The 9,826-nt window shown below is 47.5% G+C and overlaps 1 protein-coding gene across 1 annotated transcript; it reads left to right on the top strand.

The window, feature by feature from the left end:
• Nucleotides 1-4,888: 4,888 nt before the first annotated feature.
• On the top strand, nucleotides 4,889-9,007 carry LOC123105939 (protein FIZZY-RELATED 2). Its single transcript, XM_044528124.1, has 10 exons — nucleotides 4,889-5,577; nucleotides 5,750-5,872; nucleotides 5,953-6,057; nucleotides 6,597-6,776; nucleotides 6,931-6,993; nucleotides 7,099-7,293; nucleotides 7,849-7,950; nucleotides 8,038-8,100; nucleotides 8,235-8,303; nucleotides 8,402-9,007. Exons 1-10 carry the CDS (start codon nucleotides 4,999-5,001, stop codon nucleotides 8,459-8,461), a joined length of 1,539 nt encoding a protein of 512 aa, XP_044384059.1. The 5' UTR covers nucleotides 4,889-4,998; the 3' UTR covers nucleotides 8,462-9,007.
• Nucleotides 9,008-9,826: the final 819 nt, after the last annotated feature.

Raw genomic sequence — 9,826 nt, 5'->3', positions numbered from 1 at the left:
GGGGGGGGGGGAGGCTCCCAAACCGTGTTGTTCATGATGGCGCGGATTGTCCCCAAGAATTGGGCCTTGTATCCAAAGGCTGCTGAGTAGTGTCCGCTTGTCATGTGCTTCCAAGAGGTGTCAACATCAGTGTCCTCGAGGAGATGGATGTCACAGAGCTCCAACCAAAGGGAGATGCATTCGCGAATGTGATCCTTGGAAAAGGTGTTGGGAATTTTAATCTTTAGAATCCGAGGATTGTCCTTCCCTGCATCCTTGACCTTCCAATCTTTCTAGATGAGCATTCATAGATGAGTAGGGCAATCTCCTTGGGCTTTCTTGCCATTTAACCACGACGACTCCCAAAAAGGGGTGCGGGCTCCATTACCCATTGAGATGGTGGTGGAGGCTAGAAGAAATCCTTGCCCGTCATCGCATGGGCTCCCCCAAACTCACCCAGAGTTTGGAAGACTCCTTCCACTCAAATCACAACCACTGCATCTCTGAGTGCCCCGAGCGAATTTTTTGAGGTTGAGCGCACCGAGCCCCCCGAGGTCCTTAGGTCGACACACCGAGTTCCAGTTAACTTTGCACTTATTAGCGCCCGTCGTAAGGCCCGCTCAAGCTTGTTTGCATTGTGTAGCATGCCCGGTGGCACAATGTGTGTGTCTCTGTGTGTGTGGGGGGGGGGAGGGGGGGGGGTATATCACTTGCGAGGTGAGGAGGGACATCGGACATGAGAACGGTCGCTCGGCCAATGGTGGAGATATTTCTTCTGTCCCAAACGACGACCTTGGAGGCAATGTTGTCTTCAAGATATTGGAACCCTTTTGAGTTGCCAAACCGAAAAGCGGTAGCCCCAAGTACTTGATTGAGAAGGCCGCTCTAGCTGCCGGCAGACTAGGAAGAGTTGTCTCAAGGTTTAGATGGTCACACCGGATTAGAACAAGCACACTCTCTTGAAAATTTGTGGCCAACCCCGTTACGTCCCCAAAGTTGCTCAAAATGCTCGCAAAAATGTCAATGTCCCTCTTGAAAGGAGCCATAAAGATCGATGTGTCATCTGCATAAAGGTAAGCGCGGAACACGACCCTTCGACCCCGAATCTTGTGTAGAAGATCATGCTGAGTGGCCGGCTCAAGAACTATTTGCAAGGGGTCAATTGCAAATGACGAATATGAGCGGGAGGGGATCCCCGTGGCGGAAGCCCCTATCATGCATGATAGGCAGGTCAGCCACTCTGCTGAGAAGAATCCGAACGTGGACATGTGGAGCAAGACGGCAATACAATCCCTAAATTTAGCCGGGAAGCCGCGATGTAGGAGAAGATTGAGCAAGTACTACTCTCACTTAACCGAGCCAAAAACCTTTCAAATGTCGAGCTTGAGGAGGGGATGAGTTTTTTGATTTGTTACTGTTTAAATGCTACTAGAGCGAAGGCCGATCGAGAACAAACAAAGTGCAAATAGCAATGCTGTCTCATCTCACTGAAAATGGTTGCCATCATCCTCGCCGGTGCATTCATTCACTTCACACAAGGCCACGCGGGCGGAGCAAGCCAGCTACCCGCAACTGACGTTGATTTACTTTTCAGGTTATTAGGAATGATGGTGGTCTCTCTTCTTGTTAAAGGAGGAGTTTACCATCTTTTGTCTCTGCTTGCTTTCAAGGTCAGAGCTGCTGCGGCGGGCACTGCTGGCCAGTGACCCTTGCCGGCGGTGTCATCGTGTCCGATCCAGATCTCCGTACCTCAACCCACACTGCACGCAAGACAAGTTGACGAGGCCTGGATGGACGCATGCATGCATGCGACATGATCGACCCCCCGTCGCCACGCCACGTTCGCCGGGCCTTCCACGCGATTCCACTCATCATGATTCGATCCATCTCCACGGCGGCTGTTTTCGGTCGATCTAGATCGGGAGGAGGAGTCTTGATCCAAAACAGCAACAAAAGGAAAAGATCGGGAGAAGAAGCAGGAATCGGATCGTTTCGTCCCCCCCGAACATCGCGCTGCAGCACGCGTCCCAACATGCATAGGATGGGATGGGATGGGAGCCAACATCCCCTGATCGGCCGGGACAGGGCACATGCAGGCCGGACTACGTGGGCTCATAGTCACCGGATAGATACGGGTTTCGTTGGTCGTCGATCAGGTAAGGTACATGCAAGCACCCATCGAATAATAATAATATAATGCGGTAACGAATATTTACGGGTTTCACTTATTGATCTGACCAACATGGGTGAAGAGCGTGCAGAGTTTCTGTTCATGCCTCGTGATTAAAATTAGGGTACCACCGACACAACCGGGACGAAATCACTATTCTGACCCTTTAGACGAACTTTGTCATAAAATGAACTCGACGTCAAAGTATTTCACGATCTGACCCTTTTAGCAACGTCATAGCCCGCGGCGTTTCTGTCCAATATAGAAACGCCGGTAGCTAGCGTGTCTGACCAAAGAAGAAACGCCGAGGTAGTTAGCGTTGCGGACCAGGTAAGAAACACCGAAGGCGCTGGCGTTGCAGCCCATCATGGAAACGCCAATGACCATGACGTTGCTGCCCTCTTTGGTTATAATTAATTAGCCTTATTAATTAGGTTGTTCATCCAGGTTCCACATGCACATGAAAAAGGGCAGCAACGTCTTGGTTCTTTGGCATTTCTATGATAGCCAGAAACGCCAGCGCCTTCGGCGTTTCTTACCTGGTCCGCAACGCTACCTACCTCGGCGTTTCTTTTTTGATCAGAAACGCTAGCTATCTCGGCGTTTCTTCTTTGAATAGAAACGCCGCGGACTATGGCGTTGCTAACAGGGTTAGATCGTGAAATACTTTCACGTCGAGTTCATTTTTTTTTGAGAAACACGTCGAGTTCATTTTGTGACAAAGTTCATTCAAAAGGTCAGGATAGTGATTTCGTTCGACACAACCATGGAGTGTACCAGTAGTCCGGATCCCCACCAATGAATCCAGCTCGGACTCATCACGTCTCGGGTCCCGGCCAACGCCAATGCGAGGCCTGTTTTTTTTGTGCTAAATATAGAAGGCCTACTTTGCTATGATTCTACGGCACACGTATCACGTACGTATGCCCCGGACCTGCACCGGGCGTGTGTGATCCCAGTATTTGGGCTTCATCCCCATTCCCAAGAAGGTAAAAGTGCCACTGTAGGCTGAATGTCAACGCTATAGTCTGGTTATCACGTGATACATGTGGTAAGCAATCCAAACTACTTATAAACAAACGCTATAGTCTGGTCATGCCGTTCGCAATCACCGGGGAGGAAATCGCATCGTGTTTCGTCGGCAACGCACCTGAACCTGAACCCGAGCTGACTGTGCTCGGCGTCAGCGTGCCGTTGGGCCGCCTGAACCTAATGTCCAACATAAATGTGCCCTGTCGTCAGATGATCGTGCTCCAGTTGGCGCCACCGGCAGCTCACGGTGTCATCATCAAAGAACAAAGCTTCCGTTTCGAGAAATAAGAAAAAAGAACAAGAGCTTCAGAGCCAAAATTTGCATGCATCGACAGTAATTATGAGGGTGTAAAAACATCTCATTCATCACATACGGGGTCGAATGATTTAACATTCTGCGCCTCGGATTATTATTAGTATCAACTAACAATAGAGTGTCGGGATCCACACTGTACCGCTGAAACCAAATCGAACAAAGGAACCGTGCGAAGGAAGCCAGATGCAGATCTCTCCCTCCATCTTTTAACCGTCACCACGCTGCTACGGCAGCACGAGCAATTAAGTGCGTGCAGGACACGCCGCGTTGTCACGCCATGGCATGTTCCCCTGGTAGCTAGCTCTGTGAACCGCTCGATTGACTGAACGGACGAATGATGAGGAGCTAATTTTGGAACGGATCCAGATCGGACGGCAGGATCGCCCATCCTCACGCTACGCACCCCGAGCCTGCTGCCCCAACATGGGAGCGGAGCGACGGACATCATCGTGTAGCAGCATGGACGAATGGGCGTGCCTGTACGTACGTAAAATGTACTCCCTCCGTTCAAAAATACTTGTCAACCATTTCTGAGACAAGTATTTCCGAACGGAGAGAGTACTGTACTAGCCTCCACGCATTCAGATCTTGTATATACTTTCTCTGTTCCTAAATATAAATTTTTTTTAGAGATTCCAACAAGTGACTATATACGGAGCAAAATGAATGAATCTATATTTCAAAATATGTTGTAGTCCATTTAAAATGTCTAAAAAGACTTATATTTAGAAACGAAAGGAGTACTTTGTAGAATCTCTAGTCATTTAGATAATAATAGTAATACTATTACAATAATAGTACGTTGGAGACGCGAACCAATGTATGGTTGGATGGTTATAGAGACGTAAATTTCAAGATGATATGCCAGCTGAGTCTTTCGAATGTGTTCATAGGAGTAAAATATGCGTGTATGCGTTCATAAGGATGAGTGTATGCGCGTGTATATAAACGCTTGTGTCTGTACTGATGCTAAAAAAAAATACATCAGAGACAAAAAAAAACACAGCGTCCGTTGGGTTTGCCCTTTTTCGACCGGAACAAGGCGTCGTATTTGCGCCACTTGGCTCCACGCCGTTTCCCACCCGGACCGGACCGGGCGGTTTTTCTTTCTGCCAAAAAAGAGCCGCCACCAAACCAAACAAAAAACGTTTTTTCCCAGGAGAAAAGAACAAAAACGGTGTTCCTCAAAAAAAAAAAAGAACAAAAACGGTTGTGATATGATGATATCTGCCCGTCTACTATAGAACAAAATTTGCCGGGTGGTGGCCCACGGCGCAGCGACCGTAGCAGTACGAAACCGAGTAAACAACGCCAGCCAGCCAGCCAGAGTAATAAATAAATAAATAAAGCAGCCCAAAAATAGCACCCCGTGAGCGTGAGAGAGGCAGGAGGAGAGAGAAAGCGCGCGAGCGAGAGGAACGACGCCATCAACAGCAACCCCAACCCCAAGCGGCGCGAGAACCCACCCCCATCCTCCCCCCGATCCCCAATTCGCCTCACCATGGACCACCACCACCAGCAGGGGCAGCCGCCGTCGCCGGCGGACGCCAACTCGAAGCCGCCGACGCCGTCGAGCACGCCCGCCTCGCGCCACGGCTCTGGCTCGGCGCCCTCCTGGCCGCCCTCCTCCACCGAGGGCGCCCCGGCGCGCGGGCCGGCGTCCTCCTCCGCCTCGTCCGCGGCACCCGCCACGCCGGCCTCCCGCACCGTCTACAGCGACCGCTTCATCCCCAGCCGCACCGGATCCAACCTCGCGCTCTTCGACCTCGCCCCGGCCCCCTCCTCCTCCGCCTCCGGATCTGCCGCTCCTCCCTCACCCTACTGCGCGCTCCTCCGCGCGGCGCTCTTCGGGCCCGACACGCCCGACCGCCTCGCCTCCTCCGCCGGGGCCTCCTCCTCCTCCGCGGCCTCCCCCGTCGGCTCCCCCGCCGGCGGCAACATATTCCGCTTCAAGGCCGAGGTGCCGAGGAACGCCAAGCGGGCGCTCTTCGCCGGCGGGGACGACCAGGACCTGCTCTTCCCCGGCATCTTCACCCCCAAGGGCTCCGGCCCCAGGAAGATCCCCAGGTCGCCCTACAAGGTTGGTCGATTACTTCCGATTTCATGGTTCTTCTTGATTTGCTTTCTTGGTGTGGGGAATTCCTCTTTATCTTCTTCTTTCGTCGCCAAAGATTCCATCTTTCCTCATGATTTTCCTGTACAAAGAGAGAATCTCACGGGAATGTGATTCTCCTGCCTGCTGCTTCTGCCAGGTGCTGGATGCGCCCGCATTGCAGGACGACTTCTACCTCAACCTCGTGGATTGGTCTTCGCACAATGTCCTCTCGGTCGGATTGGGGAATTGCGTCTACCTGTGGAATGCATGCAGCAGCAAGGTATCAATGTCATCCTCGCACGATTTCTTTTCTGAGAATTGAAGAGAGAGATCCTAATAAACAAGTTTATCACTCCGCAGGTCACCAAGCTCTGCGATTTGGGGGCGGACGACACCGTTTGTTCCGTGAGTTGGGCGCAGCGTGGCACCCACCTGGCTGTAGGGACTAACCAAGGCACCGTCCAGGTTTTCATCTTGCTCCCATCTGAAATTGATCAAATGACATGTTCAGGATCTGTCAAAGTTTAGGATGACACTTTAATTTACTTTTGCCGAAAGCTTCAATTCAGACACAAAATAATACAGTAGTAAGCCTTGCATTGTGGAAACGACATCAAAGTAAGATTGTGAGAGTTTCAGAATTTTGCAATACTACCACAGCTCACCAGCAGGCCTTGCATTGTGGTACTTTCATCAGGGGTTACTTAGTTGATGATACTATTTCTTCCTGGTTATACCCATTTCTTCTAAAAAAAATCATGACCAATGCGTCAAGTCAGTGCTGCGCACATACCACCAATGGATGAGGGAAACGATAAAGTTTTGTAAATAACCTGAACTAATGTAAACATCATCTTTATCGATGTGTACTTTTAGCCCATAGTATTTCGGTTGGTAAAACTTAGTAATCCTGTTGATGTTTGGTATTGGTATAACAATTTGACATTCCAAGGGTGTCTAAATTCTGAATTCCTGATTATCATCTTCGATGTTATCTTATTTAGATATGGGATGCAACACGCTGTAAAAGAATGAGAACCATGGAAAGCCATCGCATGCGAGTAGGTGCTCTTGCATGGAACTCTTCATTGCTTTCTTCTGGCAGTCGTGACAAGAACATCCTTCATCATGATCTCCGTGCTCCGGAGGACTATGTTAGCAAACTCACCGGGCATAAATCTGAGGTAATATTCCCCTGACTATTCATATAATATGGCATGTTATGTACATCATTACAATCTTTTACTAGTTTGTCCAACGTTTGGATCACCATATTGGCCCTCCATTTTGCAATTCCAAATAATTTATAATTTACTTACGAATTTCTGAACTTCTCAGGTCTGTGGGCTCAAGTGGTCTTATGATAACCGTCAGCTTGCATCTGGTGGAAACGACAACAAAGTAAGATTCATATCCATAAGTTTCCATCACAGTAAAGTGCATGGCATATGATGTTCAGGATCTGGTCTTCTTTTGCTCATGCTATTTTTTTCTTTCTTTTACCAGCTTTTTGTTTGGAATCAACATTCAGTACAGCCAGTGCTGAAGTATACTGAGCACACAGCAGCTGTGAAAGCTATTGCCTGGTCACCTCATCTACACGGCCTTCTTGCATCTGGTGGTGGAACTGCAGATAGGTGCATAAGATTTTGGAATACGACCACAAATACACACTTGAGTTCCATGGATACAGGGAGTCAGGTAATAATCTAGCTATCTAGTTTATCTATCAGCTACATGCAGCCCTTGTTTGTGTTTTTGAATTAAATTGATTTCTTATTTGCACTTCCAAATTTCAAGTATAATCATATCTACTCTTAAGCCGGATAACTCTCAGAACCTTTTAGCACCGTTACTGACTGAATACTTCAGTCATACCAATTCACTAGTTTTCCTGCAAAAATCAGAAAAGATCAAGACTGGCTGAGCTCTGTTGTACAAAAACTGAAGTTTTGGATCACCTATACAGCTCTAATATAATGCAACCGAAGTCCTTATAGTCCCATCCTTCTAGAAAGCACCAAATTTATATCAAACTGGCATCATGGATTCCTTTTGGAAACAGTCTATGGACATTTTAATTGCTATGTTTTTGTAGCTGTAGATAAAATTGATTCTTGTAGTTGTCATGTTAGAGACCTGCACAGATATCATGTGTTCTGAAGGCATGGGATTGCTTATGTAGAATTGTGGAAGGGGTAGATTTAAAAACATGCTGCTCTTCACATGTACTGATTATGCTAAATGTCTTAACAGGTCTGTAATCTTGTGTGGTCAAAGAATGTGAATGAGCTTGTTAGCACACACGGATACTCCCAGAATCAGATAATAGTGTGGCGGTATCCAACGATGTCAAAGGTATGCCACAAGCTTACACTGTAGCTCATTTATACCATACTGTCTCTCGTTTGTTATTAATTGTGTCCATTCTCTCTATTTGTATAGCTTGCCACGTTGACAGGACATACATTCAGAGTATTATATTTAGCCATCTCCCCTGATGGACAGGTGAAATACTCCCTCTTTGATCCCTATATATGCTATGGACCTGACATTTTGTTTTAGTTCTGTTCTTCTGTTAGAGGTGTCTAGTGTAATTTGTTCTCACTGTTCTTTTTTCTTGTCAATATCGACATCAACAGACAATTGTTACTGGTGCTGGTGACGAGACGCTCCGGTTTTGGAACGTGTTTCCGTCTTCTCAGTCTCAGGTACTTGCTTGATGTTTGAAAATATGGTTTTCCTGTCTATATAACTCCACTTCAGGCGGCGTTCCTCTAACTGCTTTCCTTTTTCCTATTATATACAGAGTTCTGACAGCTTAAGTAGCATTGGAGCGACATCATTTGTTAGGAGCTACATCCGGTGACTCAACGAAATGTAGTTTCGTCGAGCTTGTAAGTTATTGCCGCAAGTGCTGATCGTCATCAGCACCATTCAATTCCCACACGACCTCCTTCTGTCCATCTGCCGCCGAAGCCAGCACCATTTTAGAGATTGCACGGCAGGGGATGATTGACTGGCTGGCTTGCGCGGATCCGATCCCCTCTCCCGCGCTGGAAGCGGCACATATCTATTGTTGTAGGAGCGAAGGCGGGAGATGTTCATGTCAGAGAAGCATGGGCTATACAGCCAGCCACACTCCCTCCTCCAGTTTATGTTCCCCATTGGAACTGCCCTGCGAACCAAACTGTTCCTTAACATTTACTCACTCATGAAGCCCTTTTGATTTCATTCGTTATGTTGTTTAGCGGGAAATTCCTCTTGTTTGAGCAACTGAGAAATCTGTTGGCGTGTCGATTATGCGCTTGACTGATGATATACAAGCTGTAGCTCTATTCAGAACATCATGAAATTCAGAACTGGACCTCGCTGGCCTGTGTCAAGGCCTGTGGAGGAATTCAGAATTTGGCCATGTCCTCTGATGGATGCAGTGGGTTAAAATTATCTGTCTGGGTGGAAATCCACATGTTGATCATCCGATTTTTTCAAGTACAGCCTAGCGGTGGCAGTCACTGTTGTGTCCGTGAATGTGAGAGTGATTGGTTTTGGTTGGACGTCGCGATCGGACAGTGCATGACAGCCTCTCGCTCTTGAATGAAGAGGCAAATAAAAGATGGGGTTATCCGGTTAGCAGCAGCTAAGGTCCCCTCCCCTGCCCGTCAAAAAAAAAAAACACCAGTACCTATCTATTCTGAGGTTCTCCACCTGGTGTAGTCGCAAGTTGGAGCACATCAGCACAGTGCACAACTAAGAGCATAAGATGTAAATTTGGAGATGTAAAACAGAAATATGTAAAAAATTACATCTTCAAAAAATGCCTTTTGCATATAAAAAGGGGGCAAACTCTAATAGATGATGCAAAATGGAGATGTACAAGAGCAACTTTAATAGAAGATGCAAACTAGAGATGTAAAAGCAGTCGCGGCCACGCGGATGTTGTTCAGCTGCTGTACACCCGTACAAATTGAAATAAAACACAACTTAAAAGTTCCGCATGTCAACAATATCAAATTATTATATAATTCATCAAATCCACAAGATCAACTGCAACACACATATAACATAGTTGTATATGCGGCAATTTACTTCAAAGGTCACCGGTGGTGCTTCCCCATTTGCTAACTTGGCAAAAAGAGGTGACCGGTCGAGCACGTTGATGTTTTTTTGAAGAACCGGAGCATGTTGATGTCATTGCAAGATCCAGGTATCCCATAATATGAATGCCAAAACC

This window comes from Triticum aestivum, chromosome 5A (genome assembly GCF_018294505.1).
Source record: "Triticum aestivum cultivar Chinese Spring chromosome 5A, IWGSC CS RefSeq v2.1, whole genome shotgun sequence".
NCBI classification, from domain to species: Eukaryota; Viridiplantae; Streptophyta; class Magnoliopsida; order Poales; family Poaceae; genus Triticum; species Triticum aestivum.
Note: the sequence above shows the minus strand (reverse complement) of the source record. Positions and strands in the feature narration are given on the sequence as shown.

What these genes read in the sequence shown, in the direction of transcription:
- LOC123105939 (XM_044528124.1), top strand. Translation starts at nt 4,999, where the DNA reads ATGGACCACCACCACCAGCAGGGGCAGCCGCCGTCGCCGGCGGACGCC. An exon ending in CTGGTGGAAACGACAACAAA is followed by an intron (nt 6,994 to 7,098) that starts GTAAGATTCATA and finishes TTCTTTTACCAG; the next exon opens with CTTTTTGTTTGGAATCAACA. An exon ending in CCATCTCCCCTGATGGACAG is followed by an intron (nt 8,101 to 8,234) that starts GTGAAATACTCC and finishes CGACATCAACAG; the next exon opens with ACAATTGTTACTGGTGCTGG.